The sequence below is a fragment of the Argiope bruennichi genome, chromosome 10 (genome assembly GCF_947563725.1).
Source record: "Argiope bruennichi chromosome 10, qqArgBrue1.1, whole genome shotgun sequence".
Taxonomy (NCBI): Eukaryota; Metazoa; Arthropoda; class Arachnida; order Araneae; family Araneidae; genus Argiope; species Argiope bruennichi.
Window position 1 is genome coordinate 86,589,218 of NC_079160.1, and position 20,140 is coordinate 86,609,357.

Below are 20,140 nucleotides of genomic sequence, written 5' to 3' on the forward strand. Positions count from 1 at the left end.
TCCCATAAGGTTTAAATGCTCAGTGTCTCTGTTTTCGTTAATCATGTTATTAAAAAAAATTAACATTTATTGACGAACACGAACACACTGATATTCACCGTTACTCTGATTAGATATTATAAAATCTGAATAGATAAACATAAACGTGTAAACAGCTGTGCGCCGGTTTCTATGGCAACACAGCTGGAAAGGGAAAAGAAGTTTCCGAAGAAAATTCACGCATGCGCATTGTTCTGATTGTTGTCATGACAACCACTTTCAACAGACGATTTAAATTATTTTTAGGTTAGTTGTATGCTTTTGTAAGTAAATTGTATTTATGTTAGTTATATATTTTTTGTATATGCTTATAGTTTTATGTACATCGTTTTTTAAGTAGTTTTTTTTAAACCTGTTTTCAATGATTTAAATTATTTTTAGGTTAGTTGCATGCTTTTGTAATTAAATTATATTTATGTTAGTTATATATTTTTTTGTATATGCTTATAGTTTTAAGTACATCGTTTTTTAAGTAGTTTTTTTAAACCTGTTTTCAATGATTTAAATTATTTTTAGGTTAGTTGCATGCTTTTGTAATTAAATTGTATTTATGTTAGTTATATATTTTTTTGTATATGCTTATAGTTTTAAATACATCGTTTTTTAAGTAGTTTTTTTAAACCTGTTATAGACCGATTATTTTAAACGATTCATTTTATTTTCTTAGTGTTTAATGCATTTCAAATGAAACATTGTTCATTAATCGATCTGTTCATGATGAATCTGAGAAATTTTTGTTGACAAATTCTTGAGATATTACATAAATTAAGAAAGATATTCTTTAGTGCCCATAAAGTTTAAACGCTCAGTGACTCTATTATCAGTAATCATATTATTAAAAAAAATGCTTTGTTTCAGTAAAAAATATTATTATGTTAATTGCAGATGAATCATTTACACTTTAATTTAAAGCATAAATTCTACGAGGGGTAACAGAAAATGAGAGAGATACATATCACGTTATGACTGAAGGCCTTTATAATATTATGAGTGAATTATATGACTATCAAAATTTGAAGTTTTAAAATGTTTTGCTGAAGAATCTATTAAAGTTGGAATTGCATAAAATATTTAATTATTAAAATTTTAACGAACATTAAGATTGGCGAACCGGCTGGTCGCCAAAGGCGGCTAGTATAATAATATTTTTTACTGAAACAAAGCATTTTTTTTTAATAATATGATTACTGATATCAGAGTCACTGAGAGTTTAAACTTTATGGGCACTAAAGAATATCTTTCTTAATTTATGTAATATCTCAAGAATTTGTCAACAAAATTTTCTCAGATTCATCATGAGCACATCGATTCATTAACAATGTTTCATTTTAAATGCATCAAACACTAAGAAAATAAAATGAATCGTTTAAAATAATCGGTCGAAAACAGGTTTAAAAAAACTTCTTAAAAAACGATGTAGTTAAAACTATAAGCATATACAAAAAATATATAACTAACATAAATACGATTTACTTACAAAAGCATGCAACTAACCTAAAAATAATTTAAATCATCCGTTGATAGTGGTTGTCATGACAACAATCAGAACAATGCGCATGCGGGAATTTTCTTCGCCAGTTGGGTAACGCAAATGCGTGAATTTTTCTACGCCAGTTGGGGTAACGCTATGCAGATTATACATTTTTAATTTCCTTTATTCTGCGTTATTTTAATTCAAAAGTACTTCAGAATGAATCTGAAACATGGATTAATTAACAATGTTTAATTTTAAATGCATAAAACACTAAGAAAATAAACAGACTCGTTTGAAATAATCCTCCGAAAAATGTTAACCCTAGCCTCATTACTGTTGGGAGAAAAAAAAGCTGAAGTCTTACTCATTTGGCGGTGGGGAAAATGGAAGATTTTTTTGGCGGGAAAGTTGGCGGTGGGGAAAATGAAAATTTTTTTGGCGGGAAAGTTAGTTTTTAATTAATAATTAAAATTCTAATTAAAAATTCAAAAAAAAGGGACCCCAGGTGCACATTCCCGACTTCTAAGGTATACATGTACCAAATTTGGTAGCTGTATGTCAAATGACCTGGCCTGTAGAGCGCCAACACACACACACACACACACACACACACACACACACACACACACACACACACACACACACACACACACACACACACGCACACACACACACACACACATTGAGCTTTATTATAAGTATAGATTATGATTATGAAGTCCTCTTAACAACTAGTCAATTTCGTTTCACATTTTAATGCATTTTTGACTGAACTTGCATGTAAATTAATTATTTTAATAGCGAATTTTTATTTATTTAATATGCATAACATAGAAAACATGATTAAACTAATAAAATTCTTGAAAAATTAATTATAATTATTAATTAACTGACATTTTCCTTAACTTTAAATAAAAAGCATTTCTATCTTATGATGTATTGTAATAAAAAATCAATTTCAAATAAATATAACTTTAAAAACTATTATTTTCCTGGACCTGTCAAGCAAAATGTCACATAAACAGTCATGGGAATGTTTAATATTCTAACATATTATAAATAATTAATTATACTTTGACTTATTTGATAATGATTTTAATAATTCGATGTAAGCTCTGTAATTGCAGCAATGGTGTCACAGGCAGAAAAATTTTTAATATCCTGCCTTCAGTCAACCTTAATCCCACTAACTGGATCAGAGAGGATATTATTTTCTTCTCAGAACACGGCCCTTTTCCTGCCTACCTCAAAAGGTTCAATCTGTCTGAGAGTGACCAGTGCAGTTGTGGTGGGACAGGCACCGCACTTCATTATGCTACGGAATGCCTCCTTACAATCTCCTGGCATATGAAAAAACCTTCACCAAGCCATGAACAGGAATGGCTGAAAAGAGTCGCAGCAAACTTCCTTTCCAGGCAAAAAATCCACAGTATAATCAAATTTATAAGTGAAAATAGAGACCTATTCTTGCGTCCATAGCTCTCAACATCAAGTCTCCCACCAAAAAATACTAAGGGAAAAAACAAGCACAGCTGTCTCGTCTCCTGTCACACATCTCAATCAAACAGAGATTCTCTTCATTTCCATTTCTCAAATTATTTTCCATCTAAATTTTTTTAACTGCATTATGATCTACTATATCATAAAATATAAGTGAACACAGATTATATGTATATTTTTACACATTTTATCGCTCAGCATTATATTTCTAAGTTTATTACTACATATTATATTTCTAAGTTGTAAAATTATGTAAACGGTCTCATCTCAATATAATTTCTTATACAATTGTTAATTCTGTACATAGTTATTTTTGTTTCGTTTTCCTACTGTAAATATTTTGTTAATTAAATAAAATTCCCGTAACATGCCCACCAAACCGTTCAGTGACCAGAATGGTCACGGATACGGGGGTATGAGACGGCGTTCTGTAATCTTGACATTATAGGCAATATACATAAAAAACATTGCATTCCTAACTTTTTATAATAGATAGAATTTGTATTTTTTTACAAACCAATTATTACAATCGATCTATCTATCTATATATAACGCTAACGTATGTAGCAGAAAAATCGCTCTAAATACTTATTACGGAATGGAGCAATGAAAATTAAACGTATCGATGCACGGAAGTTTCAGTAGACTGCTTTATTCAGCATTTTTACAGCTGTAGTTAATTAAACGTTTCGTTAGTTTAAAATTACTATATTATAAATGCTTCTCGCCGTGTTAAACACTTCATTCAGTCAGAAGTCCTAAAAGAAATTAAGAAATAAATTTTAATCAGAAAGCTTAATAATCGGGAGTGAAAATAGGCTTAACCGTCACTATATGGATACTCGCTATGATTTACCTCCTGGAAATAGATGACTTCCAAAACTAATTCTCAAAATTGATTCATTCAAAAAACAAATTTCTCAAAAAGGTTTTTGAATTGTTTTAAAACGTAAAAAAATTATCTCTTTAATGATATCAATTTCATTTCAATACAGTTTTTTTTCTTTATTTTTAATAAATTCTTAAAATTTAATTTAAAATCTTATGATGCTGTTAATGTTAGGTTAGGTTTGGTTTAGTTTGACTTGAAAAAAAAAAGCTTTTTAAGAGAAATGCTAACTTCAGTTGCTTTTTTAATGTTGTGCAATTCAAACTCTTCCATCAAAATATTCAGTGGCGTGATTTTGCAAATGTTAAAATTAAGTTTAAAAAAATCACTTTTTTTCATCATTGATTCCGAAATGGAATGTTCACTTCCACTTATATTTCGTAATATATACACTTTTAATTCATTTAAATTTTTTTAAATAAATTAAAACACATTTTTTAATTCTTTAACAAGACAATGCTTGAATAAATGACAGCTGAGCAAAATTTCCATTGTTCAACACAAGACGTTCAGCAACCGTCATTTAAGGTGTACGTACACACTAGAAGATTTTTTTTTAACTTTAAAAATCCAGTTTTTTTCTCAGTAGGTCATTAATATATGTTTAAACTCATTTTAATGAGAAAAAACCATATTACACTAATTATTAATTAATTAAATAATATTTAATGAGCTAATTAGCATATTGTTTTAAACAGGATATCTTAAATTCTAATTTGTACAGACACACAATTCTAGTTGGAAATGATACCTAATATGAGACTTCATGTTGTCTGCCTCAATCAGGTTATAAAAATATATAGTTTTTTTTAACAATTTTTTTCATCAACGATGAATAGAAAAAGCGAGATTTTTTCTGTCATTTTAACTTTTAAATAGCTATTAAAAATTTATTTTTATAAATATAACTTTGATTGAGGCACAAAACATCCACTGTTTCATACACATTATTTTGATATATAAATAATTGTATTTGGTTAATTTCTTGTTCAGTTATGATTGTTTGAATGAAGCAACATAGTGGAAAAATATCGTTCTTCATAAAATGAGTTTAAAAAAAACCGTTACTAGAGTTTTTAATGAAGGCACCTCAAGAAAAATAATTATAACTCGAGAAATATTTCGAATATTGACAACATCTTGGTATCGTTTGAAAGCTAAATGGTCAGAGAACATTATTAAGCAATTAAAAAAATATTCGATATTTTGAACGATTTTCGAAGTTTCAAGTGTCTACATACACCTTAAGAGTTAAAAGATTCTTGCTAATGACCATAAGGAATGCTTTATTCTTGGAAATAAAATGGGACTTAGAATTCCATATTCATTTAACATCTGCAGCGTCACAAACATGAAATCAAAACCGGCATGTGCCAGTAAATGGTCCTCCGGTGTTTTTTTCGTGAAACAATAATTGAGGCGTCCTTGGAAATAACTCTCGAGTCATTCAAACTAATTTCAAATATGCCTGCATCAAAAAGCAATTTTTGCAAATGTTTCTGTGATAATGAAACATATTTCATAAATCGGCATGAAACCAATTGTTTCTTTTTTTTCAAGTAATTGTATAAGTTTATCAGATTTTCTTTTTAAAAAAGTGACCTTGGAAATAGTAGTTGTCCTTGTCTGTCCTCTAACCACTGTAGTAGTTTGTTGCAAACATTTTGACATTTATCTATCTACTGTAGAGAATTAATCTTTATTGTAATGTTAATCCATTTCGAAAAAACCTTTCTACGATAGGGGATTTTTATTTATTTTACAAAAGAGAATTTTCGATCTATTGCATGAAAAATATTTTGCAAAGAGGAAATTTTATAACAATCTGAAAAATTTTGAAACAAAATTTTGAGGAAGTGTTTTTTTTTTTTTTCCATTTGAGACCTACTTAAAAACGAAAGTGCGTTTTTGGAGTAATGCCTGTTGGGTCATGAACATAATAACTCACAAAGAAAGCGATCTAGAAGAATGAAATTGAGGGTATAAACCTTAATCTCAAAGTTATGGATTTTGGAGAAAATCTGCCCAAATCCAAAGTTGTAGATCAAATTTTGGATTTATATATATATATATGTGTAATGATATTTTAACTCTAATTTCAATTTAATTAATTTTCAAGATCTTATCTTAATTTAAGCCCATAGTAACTTCATTCTAAAATATTCTCTTATTTCGTGATCCGATTCCACTGTCTCTACTTAATTAATTCAAGAGAAGCTTTGTTAAACTGCTGAATCAGCTAAAATCTAACTTTCCCACACTGCGCGTGAAGAAGCAAAATACCGCTGATGAAGCAAATTCTTTTTTAAAATCTCCCTGTGTTTCCCCTACCTTCTCCGCGCGTGTTACGAAAATCCCGATCGAAATCTCATAATATATTAGCACTGTAAAGAAATATTTTCCCTATCAAAATTATTGGTTATATAAGATCAGGGATAAAATGTCCAAGAGCTTTTTCCTCATTCCTTTCTGTGTTGTTCTGTGTTCTCATCGCTTGTACATATGCCTGCTTCTTCAAAATGAAATAAAACGACGTCTCGAAATTAAAAGTATCTTCACTGTCTTCAAACTGCATCATGCCTCACAACAAATTATGTTACATATTAAAAAGCCGACAGGATTCGAATTTGTTACATATATATATATATATATATATATATATATATATATATATATATATATATATATATATATATATATATATATATATATATATATATATATATATGTGTGTGTGTGTGTGTGTGTGTGTGTGTGTGTGTGTGTGTGTAAGCATTATTTTATGTGAAGCAGAATGCAGTTTGAAGACAGTGAAGATACTTTTAATTTCGAGACGTCGTTTTATTTCATTTTGAAGAAGCAGGCATATGTACAAGCGATGAGAACACAGAACAACACAGAAAGGAATGAGGAAAAAGCTCTTGGACATTTTATCTCTGGTCTTATATAACCAATAATTTTGATAGGGAAAATATTTCTTTACAGTGCTAATATATTATGAGATTTCGATCGGGATTTTCGTAACACGCGCGGAGAAGGTAGGGGAAACACAGGGAGATTTTAAAAAAGAATTTGTCTCATCAGCGGTATTTTGGCTCTTCACGCGGAGTGTGGGAAAGTTAGACTTTTAGCTGATTCAGCAGTTTAACAAAGCTTCTCTTGAATTAACTAAGTACAGATAGTGGAATTGGATCACGAAATAGGAGAATATTTTAGAATGAAGTTACTATGGGCTAAATTAAGATAAAATCTTGAAAATTAAGATTAAACTGAAGTTTAACATTTTTTGCATTAGTTGCCGATCATATTATTTTATAAAAATAAATTTTAAAACATTTCAGAATTTTAAAAAAATATCTTTCTAACGATAACAATTTAATAGTTGTGCAATTTTTTTTTTATTTTTGAAAAAAAAAAAACCTAAATATTTTTTTTGTATAATTTTGAACAATAGATTACGTTGCTGATGTGAAATTAAAACCGTTTTCATGGTTCCATCAAATATTCAATCCATGATTTTTTTTTCTTCTGTTCTTGAAAACTAACGAAGAAGGAACTTGTTTAATACCTATGTGTTCATTCCACTTCTTTTAAACGAATAAAAAAGTGAAATCATATTATATTGACATTTAAAAGATATATGAACAGAATGTATGTTGATATACATAATAAACAAAATGATAGAAATAACATGATTTTGAGATCTGACATTTTCACGGATTCTTGAACATGAAATTATATCTAAATGTTATAACTGAAGTTAAATATAACTAATATCTCCGGCGGTACAGGTGGTCGCCAAAAATGTTAATAAGCCAAACTTGTGTTAAATAAGTACAAACTCACTTCTTTTCACAACAGTGCAAAAAGTGCGAAATTTATAAAAAAGTTTAAAATCCTGAAGTTTTTCGAAGAAACGATTTCAAAAAGAAAATGAAAAGAATAATGGAATTTTCTTGAATAGGGCAATAGATGACTGATCACCAGGCCAGGTGGAATGGGAAAGATAGTTTACAAATGGAACATCGCCTTCAGGCAGTTTCTGAGTAGTATATCATCAGCCTCGAAGTATGTTTTAGAAACATGGAAATGATGGGAAAGTATGTTGAAGAATTGGGAATTCGCTATTAAAATTTCATACTTGTCTTTCCAAAAGTAATTTTGCATTACTAAAATACGTTTCTCCTTTTTAAATCTAAGTACGATAAATGTTGATACTAGTAACTGGATAGCTGATTAAAATAGATATCCAAAAATCAGGTGTCCTCTTCCCTTGAATTGCAATGCTTTCTCTCTGTCTGTCTTTGCTAAGAGTAAGAGTGGTATTATGTTGGTACTATATAGGTCAAAACAAGATCAAGTTCAACAAGATGTTGTTCAAATCTGATTCGAAAAGTGAAATCTCATAAGAGTTTTTTCAATAAATAAATAGAATTTTAATTAATTAAAAATTAAAGAAGATTTTGATATTTTTCAGGGATAACTTACAAAAATATTGTTGTATGAAATTGATTTCTAGCATCATTTTAAAATTATAAAACATACTTTTTTATATAAATATAGCTGTTGTGAATTTTTATAAAAATAATATTTTGCAATCATTATATTTCATATCTTTATTATTGCATTGAAATTCGAACCATTTCCATTGCTTCATCTAATACTTAATCCTGTAAATTTCTTCTATTGTTGAAAGTTATAGAAGATTCTATTCAGTATTCCTTTCTGAGGAATAAGAAAATCATACATGAGGCAAAGAAAGTGAAGTTACAATTCTACAAAATGCAATGTATGATAAGAGGATAGATTATTCGAACAGACACGTTTTTAATGACCCTGTGATGTCATGGAACTTGACTCTATTGGGAAAGTTTAATTTCATTAGTGGACAGATCGGGTGTGAGACTATTCAAATAACGCTGCTTTAATGTTTATCACAATTTGATGATTAAAAATTCTTTGTCAAAGAAATCGTAAACGTCAAGTTACGTTTAAAAGATTTGATTAAAATTAAATACTGATTACTGATTATTAATTAATTTCTGATACAGCAAGAAGTAAGAGGCTATTGGTATAGTATCTAACCAAACAAAAAGGAGCACTAAAATCCAAAAGATTAAATCAAGCAGTTATCTGTAATGCTTGAATATCATAGAGGTTGGGATGAAAATTGATAATCCCATTGAGATTTCCATTCAACATTAAGAGGAGATAATGGAATACAAATGGCATGATATCAGTAGCAATAAATGGATGATAGCCATTATTATTACAGATATCATTGCTTTCAGCATTAAGATAAGGTAATGGAATCCAATAATGGCTGTAAAATCAATCGACATTCATCAAGAAATACAATAATTCCTATAATAGTTCTTCGTATTACCTAATAGTATATATAACGTAATAAAATTTCAATTGAAACGATATTGTAAACATACCACAGTTCCAGATTTAAGCAGCAGATATTTTTGCACTAGAGGCGGACTCTTGTGCCGGCAGAGAAAAACAATTTGAGGCTTCATTTTTTATTATTATTATTTGGTTCAAGAGAGAGTTCTACAAATTTTTAATCTCACTGAACTATATATTTTCCCAAATAAAATTTAAATAGTTTAAATAAAATTATTTGTTTTTTTTTTTTTTGTTTTTTTTTATTTCATGCTATTGTACATCGTTTATACTCTAGAATATTATTAAGATTTTGTCTATTGTGAGTTGTATTGTAATGTAGGAAAAAAACACTTAATCAAGATATATCTTTATAAATATAAGAAAGCCACTAACAATTTAAAAAATAATTAAAATGTAGGTTATGCAAAAATTAAACACGTTTATTTTATTTTTTATTCACATCTTCCAAGAGTATCTTAGAAAAATGCTTTTTACATTACCTTAAAACTCAAAACTTACCTTATTTAAACATATATCAATATCATTTCCTTATAATTTTCTCCTCTAATTTTAATATTTTTTAAAAATTCAATTTGATATATAATCTGTAACTGAGTCTTTATTGTTATGGGGAAATTCAAACTAATTTCATCTTTTCATTAAATCATCCAATCGCCTGCTTTCTCTAATGTTAAATTAAGATCGTAGCAGTTGTATTACTCAATCTTCTCTTTTGGATAATAGATGCTGATGCCTAATTAGATACGCGTCCCATGATGCACTACGATTGTAAATAATGAAACGATATTCTGTTCTGTTAAGGTGGGCACGCGTTAATGTCTCGTCTTGTGTTTGTGTGAAATGTGATCTCTAAAGAAATGCACCCGAGAAAATGGATCCTCTTGCTTCCACTGCACATATTATAAGGATCTTCATTCCATCACATAGGTTAAAAATTGTTTTCTTTGACCATTAAGTCAGAAATAAGATTTTTACTTCCGCTTTTATTTTGTAGCGTAAACACTTTTTAAACGGTACGTTAAGAATTTTGTGGTGCATTTATTCTTTTAAATTCATAACAAGGTGATATATTAAATAAATGCAGTTCATATTAATAGTTTAACAGCAAAAAAATTTAACAAAAATGGCAAAAAAAGTGTTTGACAAAAGTGGTTAGTTTCTAAAAGTAATAATTTATTTTGATTTTTTAATGTTCATAAAATAGTTCATTGCGTTTTTCAGATCAAAAATATAACAATAAAATTAATTCAAGTATTGCAAAAAAAGAATCTGGGCTTGTTTTCATTTGATGTCGACTTGGTTTCGAAACCTCTTAGTCCAAATGCTTATGAAAATGATACGGGAATCAAATAAAAAGAAAATCGATAAAAACCGATCGATATATTTTAAAACCCTCGTAAGTCCATTCATTGAATTAGTGCTCCTAACGGACATTTTGAAGACATATATTCATTCATTCTCGAAGTGCATTTTGAAAAGCTATTAGTACCTTTTGAAAAATTTTCGTTTTTCGATTTACATGGTTTTTTAACTAAGCCTAGCTAATTGGCGTTTTTCGAAAAAAAAAAAAAAAATGGGAACAATGCATTAATATATCATATTTTGAAACGATTTATAAAGCGGAAAAAGGAAATTAATTATATATGTTTTTTAAAAATTAATCTCGATTTACGTTTTCCCTTTATGCATCAGAGCCTTCAGACTTTGCTGATGGTATTTCACAGAATACATCATTTTCATTTGAAAGCAAATGACGTTAATTTCATAATTGAGGAAAGACAAATCAGCATGCAATTATGAGTTTTTCCCTTCCCCCTCATATTTTATTTGAAATAGAAAATATTTAATAGTTGAATGATTTGCTTTTATAAAATAGTCCCTCCCTTGGCATTTCAGATTCTATTTGATTTTCTTGTACACTTAAACAAAACAGCCATTTTATGTTTAACTTCATATTGTAAAGAGTTGAAGTTTTTCTTTTTCACCAACTGGACCCAAAATTTACTAAAATCTGTATTTTCGGTGTTAAGACTCCATACTAAATTTCATTTATCAGGATTCATCTATTTTAAATTTAATTTGTTAGCAATCCCAAAGTTATAGTTTTAATTTAAATATTACATACTAAAATTCTCTCACTTATCTTGTATTGTTTTCGTATTATCACACTCAAACACGAATGAACAGACAGCTAGACAGACAATCAAATTTGGTCCAAATTTGATTACAATAATATGATGCATATAAAGAAATGGTTTAATACAGACTGAAATAATAAAATTATATATTTTAAATTCCATGAATTCGGCTCCTTGTATTTTTGGATTATCGTTTTCATTTACACGCAGGCTAGTAGATAGATAAACATTTCGTAAACAAATTGGCACAAAAGTTTAATTAAAATATGCATTTTTGATGCAAAGATGATATATCGAATTTTATACTACTTTTAATTAAGTTTTTTTTAAAATTATCATAATGAGATACATGTAAATCTCAACATGATAATTTAAAATAGAAATGATTCAATCTAAAGATAAGGAGAATCTAAAAAAAGAATTTGACAAAATCTCCATGTCGAATTTTTTAATGATTATAATCATCTCCTATTTTGAATGTGAAAAAGCAAAGAAAAAAAATATCAGGATTATTTTCAATTCTATTTTTATTTAAGATAGTTACTAATAATATATAATCAAAAAGAGAATATTTTGTGAGTTATTCCACCACATGATATCGGCTACTGTCAATAAAAAGAATAAAAAAAGAACGATCAAAAATTGATCGTTTCAATAAAAAATAAAAAAAGATAATCTTGTCTTTTAATGTTTTAATTTTCATTTTTTTACTGCGATATTTCAGAGAGCTATTACGGAAAAATACAATTTTTATGCCATCTTAAATTTTGCAATAATAACTTGCATCATCTAAACGATCGTGTGCGAAAAAAATGGAAGAATCATAAGAATGCTACATTTTTGAGAAAATGTACTTTGCAGCACTTGAACTTCATTATAAATAAATCAGTTTGTGAAGAAAACTTAAATAGAATGAATCATTAAACTAAAGCCAGTCAAAAAAGAACTTAACTGACTGCTGATATTAATTTGAAAATTTTAGCTTACTGTTTAAAATCAGAAAAAAGTTATAATTCCAACATTGTTACGTTAAAGTTAGACATTTTTAAATCTATAACATGAACATTCACGAGTAGAACTTGAAGCAGCGAAGTAAATTGAATTTCGCATAAACGCAAACGATTACTTCGTGTATTTTTGTGCATATTATAAGTAGACTTGCTTACCTACGTGACATGATCATATTTTTATCTTTGGCAACCCATTTGGTCTCTCTTTGATTCAATCTCTGCAAATAATAAAGAGAAATGTGTATCTGCGTACATTTGTTGATGCCAAGCGCATTTGTTGGTGTTGGTGTTAATTCCAGAGTTAATCAGCTGATCAAATTTGGTGAAAATATCCTTTTGAAAGTGGCAATGTACAATTCTGTGCGATTTTTTTTTTGTAATTCAATTATAACTGCTATTAATTATAAATTAATCGAAATTTTGGCATGTATTCCCATTAATACCTTTAGGTATTATTACTCAAGAAAAAAAATTATACCATTTTAAATTGCTTTTGAATGTTTTTTTAATCATAACAATTAAATTATTGTGGAGTTTTTTTTTGCTCGAATATTTTGATAATTAAAAAAAAATATTTTTTGCATAATTTTCAAAAATTATTGCAAAGAAATTCAAACTGTTTTCATCGTTTCATCAAATATAAAATCATGTGATTTTCTTCAAATGTAAAAAGGGGAGGAAAATGATTCTGTTGATTATATGCGCATTTTAAATGAAAAATCAAAAAGTGAAATCCCAGTACCATTAGAGGGAACGTGCAATTAAAGTCACATTTTTAATAACTCTAAAATATAATGGGACTGTGCTATTGAAATAACACACTTTAATGTATTTGTATTAATATATTGTATATTTAAGATCGCAATTTGATGCTTAAATATACTTCGTCTAGGAAATCATGATCATCATATTATACTTAATAAATGAAATCATAACCAATTAATATTTGTGACCACCCAATTGGTTGCAAAGGTGATAAGTAGTAATTTATTCCCTTTGATATAACATCTTTATCTTAAGGCGAAGGCTGAGAAAAAAAAAAGATATGGATAGCTATCATTCTCTATTGGTCAGAGTGATCATGGAGCCCTTGAACTAGAAATCTGCCTAACCTACAACATGCTGGAATGTGTTCGGGAGACTTTGAGAGAAAAGTGGGCCACATTTTGGTTTAATGGAAGTTAACGTAAAAAAATATCCAAATTCAACTCGACCACAGTAAGCTATTCATTACGAAAGCGAACATCGACCAACCAATTTTGAATAATACTGCCAGAAAATAGAATCCACAACCGCCTTATTCCAATTCATGCGATTCGGCGATTTTTCCATGAGCACATTTGTTAAATGAAGATGAAGAATTTGATACAGTCTAATGAAGAATTTGATACAGTCTAAGAAACTCCAATGAAAAAATATTCACACTTTTTATTCATTTTGAAATCGGTCTTTCTTTGAAATCTGGTCTACTAACAAGTCTGTAGTCTGCCTTACATTTAATCTATTCCTGATAAAAATAAAATTCTAGCCAGTTCAAAAATTTTAAATGATCTCTATCTTATTCCTTAGAATTTGAGAAAATCAGCGTTTACTATATTTCTGAAGTTTTTCTGCTTCTGCGTAAATGGTTAAGTGGGTCACCTATGGATTCCATCAGTGGCGGTTTTAGATTGTCGATACTGCTTCGTTCAGATGTGGCGGGGTGGTCGGCTGTGCTCAAGAACAAAAAGTGGCAGTTTTCAAAATCTAGGCCACTGACTAGAAATTACTTTGAGGCTCCTCTCCCAACATCATGACATAAATTCACATCGGCTTACAAACTGCGATACATACGCCGAATAAATTTTAAAGGTTATTGGTTGAGGTTTGAAGGTTAAATGTTGAAGGAGAGTCGACTAAAGGTCGCTCTAAAAACTGTGTGCAAAAAAGGTCATTGCTTCTTATCAGTATTAATATATTTGTACCGAATAATTATTTGATTCTTGAACTTATAGTGCTTATGAAAAATATTTATATTTTAGAAACTTTTGAATCACTTGAAAACATTAGATTTTGTTTATTATTTGTTTTCTGACAAAGATGACGCGAACAATAAATAAACTGAGAATATTTTTTAGAATCCATTTAAACTATATATAGTTGAGCAGACGACTGCAGAATACATAACGTCTAATAACATCGAACACTACTGATCTAACTATTGAAGTAGGATGTAAGTTTTTTCGATGAAGAAATTCGTAAAAATTTCACAGCACAATAAAAGTGGACTGAATAATCTCCAAGATTTTATAAGCAATAAAATAACATTTCCTGTTTGTAAGCATCTTCAGCTAAAACTAGTAATTGGAATAAGAGAAATGAATTTCGCAAAAAAAAAAGTTGCCGAAACAATATATTATACTTAAAGGTGAAATCAACGTACTAAAAATGTAATCCTAAATTCGATAACAAAAGTATTCTTTTTAATATTGTCCGCCATCCATATCTGTATGTGTATTTCTTTATTTCTCGAACATTAATGAAATTTTGCATAATCTATTTTCCGTGCTTTCATTGTCATTATTTAGTCCGGTGTTTTCGTTCTGATTGCACCAAAATCTCTTCTATTGGTAATTTTTCTTAGTATTTTTAGCGATATTTCTTAGGGAAGATTTTTCAAAATTGTTTCACATATGCTTTCAATAAATCTGAAATGTGCATTCATTCTATTCCTTAGATTTAACTGGCGAAGTCTCCAAGCAGAAAAAATTAATTTTGCAGCCAACCTACTCTGTCTATATATAGAATCGTATTTTGCAAATACCATTATTATTAATACCACCATAAACTATAATTCCCCATTAACATTTCAGATTAAAATATTAAATGTAATAGTTTAAGGTTAATAGATTATTATTTTGAAATATGACATGGAACATCATTAATCAGAGCTGACGGAAGCATAATAAAAATTCTAATTATAAGACAAGCTGGATCTAAAAATGAATATTGCAGGAAAAATTCAAATCTTTAAAAAAACACAGCAAAAATTTGTTTTAATTAGCTATTTCAATGAGTCACACATAGTTAATAACTAAACAATAAGTAATTTTAATAAATAAAATAAAATTAAGTAAAAATTTATAATAATTTTTAAAATAATGATTTTAGTAAATCAATAATTTTAATAAAAAACATAATATAGCACTTTGAATGCAAAAATTGCTCAGTAAAAAATTTAAAGTACATAATACAATAGACATCTAACTAGTTGAAAAAAAGTTTTAAGTAGAGAATTTTTTTTTTCTTTTTGCTATTTCGTTTGAATGCATTGCCCAGCAATAAATTCCTTGATTGAAAAAAAGATTTAAAAACAATACACTTCTGATCTATTAGGACACAACACGGAAAATAATTAAAATGAAAGAAACATAATTTTAATTATGATTTTTAAATAACCAAATCCATATTAAAAACGCGTTTAGAGGAATTAGAGAAAAATTTTAATTATCAATGAATTCGAATTTAAAACTCCCGATTTAACCAAATTTCGCAAAGGTTTAGTGGATTTAAAAAACTGATAGTTTATAAAACTAATCGCACATTTTTAACGTTGTAGAATCACTATGTTGAACTGCCACGGTTTATTTAATTACTGTTACTAATTTAATTAAACCAATTCGAATGTTATGCAAAAATGCAAAAATTACAACACAATCAGACCAAAAAGGGAAGATTTTTTCTTATTCGCGTAAAACTTTACTAGTGCATGATTACTTGAAAATACCGAGAACGAATTCTACACATTTTATTACTAGTGGTGGCTTGTAATCTGTTTCATAAGCCTATAAATGCGTTAAATAATATAACAGTGTTAAGTAAAGCGATATAAACTTTTGCACTTGCTAAAGAATTTATGTTGAAACAGTTTCAAACTGTGGATGCTTTTGTTTTCTCTAACGTTTAAAAATCTATTTTGCAATGCTGGTATGCGATTGTTCTCGAAATTTATTTATCTTCATGCAATAGTTAACATTTTATTTTGATTTAACTGCTCTTTTTTATTACTCATAAAGTCTTTTTCGTTTCTTAACAAGATTATAATTTAACCCCAAATATAACATTGAAGTAATGATGCGTCGCGTTCACTAATTAAATTTAAGCAATTTTTTTTCGGGTCAAATAGAATAAAATCTTTTGTTACGACGAACTTTATAAAGAGCATGATTCATGAAATGAATGTTATGCTTTTGTTTCATATTTTACAAGGAATATGTATTGCATGCTTATCAACAAAGATGAATATTTACATGAATAAATTCAAATTAGCATTTTATTGCTCTGAACAATGCTTACTATTAAATAACAAGCATATGTTTTCAATTGTAAAACATACTTTGTATATTGGTAAATCAAGCAATTGACAATATAAAAGTAATTTAGAATGTTTTTGGAATTTTCATGAAAATCAGGAATACCAATTAAGTATTAATAATATTGTTATAAATTTGTAATGTTGCTTCCCAGCTCAGTTACTTCCATAGTAAAAAAAGACATTTTTATAGACAACTCTGAAGGATGCTGAATAGATATCGAGTCGATGACTCCTGACTTTGGGGACAAATTAGCTGACTATTTGGCAAACGGGAGCCGAATTTGGGCTACAGACGAATTAACAGGCATGAATAGTCGTGCGAAGTCTCTCTCCTGCGAATTCTGTCCGAGAGCTATTTGTTGTTGCTGTTATTTATTATCGATTGGTTGCTTGTGACCTGCTGTTTACTTAAGTGCTTGTTCTTTTGTACGCTTCGGTTGCGTTTTCTCGTTCTTGTGCTCATGTTTTCGTATAGAATAAAGCATCGTTAATTGTTATCGAACCTATTGTGTTTTTTACCGTACTTACTTCCATTTTTTTATTAACAACGCATGGATATTGAAAAATTTTCATAAGAATAAACAAACATGAGTGTTTGAAAAACGCAAGCTGACTTTTTATTTTTTTGGTCTGGGCTTTTTTGTATTATTGTATTTGAATTCTTGCATTCAATTCTCTTGTCACGTATTATCATGTCTCATTTGTATGTTTTTAATATATTGTTTTGCACCAAAGAGATGTTACTACGATTTAACTCTAGATTAGTATTATATTAACTTTTTAAGTGATCGAATCTTGGATATGTTTTTGAAAACTCGATGCAAAATATTTACCTCTCCACATTTTTCGCCTATAAAGGAAAGGAAGATCAGTATTTGTAGGTTAGATAGACTGTCTCTTCAACTTCATGCCTTCAACACTGTTTCAATAATTATAATGATTATATTCTCAAGAGCATGGATCACACATATGGTGGTAGGCTATATGTAATTTCAATATCTATTAACAGGCGTGCAGGAACTACATAGGCGCAAGGAGCTAAAAATACTTTGGGTGTTTGTCTTATGGTCACCTTTGAACAAAACATCAATGTATTTACATCAGTTTCTGAAGTCAAATGTGATACCAATTAATCCTTTCAATCCATTGATGATGGCTAGATGACGAAAAAAAATCATATCTTTGTTATGTGATTGTCTTTGTATACACGCCTCAAGCGTACAAAGTATTTTTAGTCCTGCTTTTTTGCATTACAAGATTGAAACTTCAGTTAAAAAACAATTCGACAAGGAAATTATTGAGGTCTTCAAATAGGATCTTGCGATATTATATTCAAGATTGATGTGAGATACGATTTTATGTTGTTGCGGACATGTCGCTATTTCATAGATTTCACTTTTGGCTAATGAAAACTGTACTAAATAATATGTAGCTTGATCTTAAATACAATCTATTGCTTATAATACAATAATTAATATTTGAAAAGAAAGCATATGCAGTATTTTACGAAAGCAAATATATCTCTGATTATATGTTTGGCAAATGGTTCCCAAATGTATAACTAGTTTTATACAGTTGAAAAAGTTATATAGTTATAACTATATGTATAATATCCTATGCAATTATAACTATATTGGAAAAGTGAATAAATTATAAAGTGAAGCTTGTCATTATAAAGTGAAATAAATAATATATGATAACCAGTTAAAATATACTGAATAATTCTACGGCTAAAAATCTTGTAAACTGAAAGTATTTTTTTTTTTCTTGATGAAGTTTTTCACACCAAAGTTGGCAATATATTTGGCTACATGGCTTCAAGAAGTTTTTACTCTTATCTAGAATATTTGGGATTCTTTTTGAGAGTATAAAATTCTTAGCTGCAATGGTCCCAAAATAATTGTTATTGTGCTTCCTTTGAATGGAAATGGGGCGAGATTGTCGGAGTTTTAACTAAGATGAAATTGACTAGGATCTTGGCTGAGAATCCGAACCGATTTACCGTGTATTGTCTTGAGCCCCCCCCCCCCAAAGTGCTCTATGAATGGGCTAGTGGGTTGCTGTCGCAGTCTAATGAAGACTGCATTGCTTTTGTTTGACTAATTGTAAATATTTGTAGATAATTTCTGTAAATAATATTTCTGTTTGTATCGTTTTAATTAAAATGAATTTAATCAAAAAATCTATCCGAACTATAATATACAAATAAAGGATTGTAGGATATTTATATGTATAACTCAGTCTAAGTCCATTTAATGCTAATTATATTTATTTTAGTTTAATTATATATATTTTAAAGTTATTTAAATATAACGTTAGTTATATGTTAAATTAGTTAGGAAGTTATTTTAATCTTTTCAACTTCAATGACCAGAAATTTTTTTAAAGAAATTTTGAGACGCTAATTTAGTTATAGAGAATCTTTTTATACGAAAATTATTAAACAATCTTATTTTCTACTTTAGGAATCATAAAGGAATTTTAACGAACAGTATAAGTTATAGTTATGACGGCATTACGTAACAAATAACTCTGTAAGCAGAATTTGTATTTACTAACAGCACATTAGAACATTCAAAATAGCACATTAACATTTCAATAAACAAATACATTACATTCCAAGCATACAATAGCATTGAACATCCTCGTAATTTATAATTCCTATCCGAATACTTGTCTTTCGTAAAATATTAAAATTGTCAGTAAAAAGCAGCATTTTGATATTGGTTATCACAAAATAAGCATTTTTTCAATAGCAATTTTTAAGTATGATTTAGTATTTTATTCAGCTCTACTATGTTCTTATGTATTCAGTTCATTTTTTTGTTTATTTATTTCTTTACTCTTTTGTGCACGAATATATCAAGAAGCGAATTTCCAAATTTTATAGACCTCAACATAAAAAGCAAACGTTATTACAAAGTACAACTTCAGGAATTCAAAATATAGTTGAACTGCTATTTGAAGTTGACTACTCCCTGAATTTTTTTGAAAGCTAACCTATTTAGAATGAAAAATAAAAGAAATGATTGATGAACCAACTTTGGATCTGTAACATATGAACTGCAGCTTCAGAAGCTATCAAATTATTTCTAAACTATTCTTTCTAAGCTTTCAAATTATATATCACATAATATTTTTTTTTAAAAAAAAGAGTAACTTTAAAGTGAATATATGTAATAACAATTCTACTCACAATACTACTCCACAAGCTGTTTTTCATGGTGACAGCTTGGTGGAACATCTGGGCAAGACAGTTCTGATGAAGTCTTCTTGCCATTTTGAGATGCTCCAAGTGTTCGCTTCCAATGCCTTCTATAA

The 20,140-nt window shown here is 28.6% G+C and overlaps 1 protein-coding gene across 1 annotated transcript in view; it reads right to left on the bottom strand.

Annotated features, from left to right (window-relative positions):
* Positions 1–20,140, bottom strand: part of LOC129987896 (carnitine O-palmitoyltransferase 1, liver isoform-like) — a 104,487-nt gene extending 84,347 nt beyond the window's left edge. Inside the window, exon 1 of the mRNA XM_056095884.1 lies at positions 20,016–20,140. Within this exon, the coding sequence (XP_055951859.1) occupies positions 20,016–20,099 (84 nt within the window). The 5' untranslated portion in view covers positions 20,100–20,140. The remainder of the gene's footprint in view (positions 1–20,015) is intronic.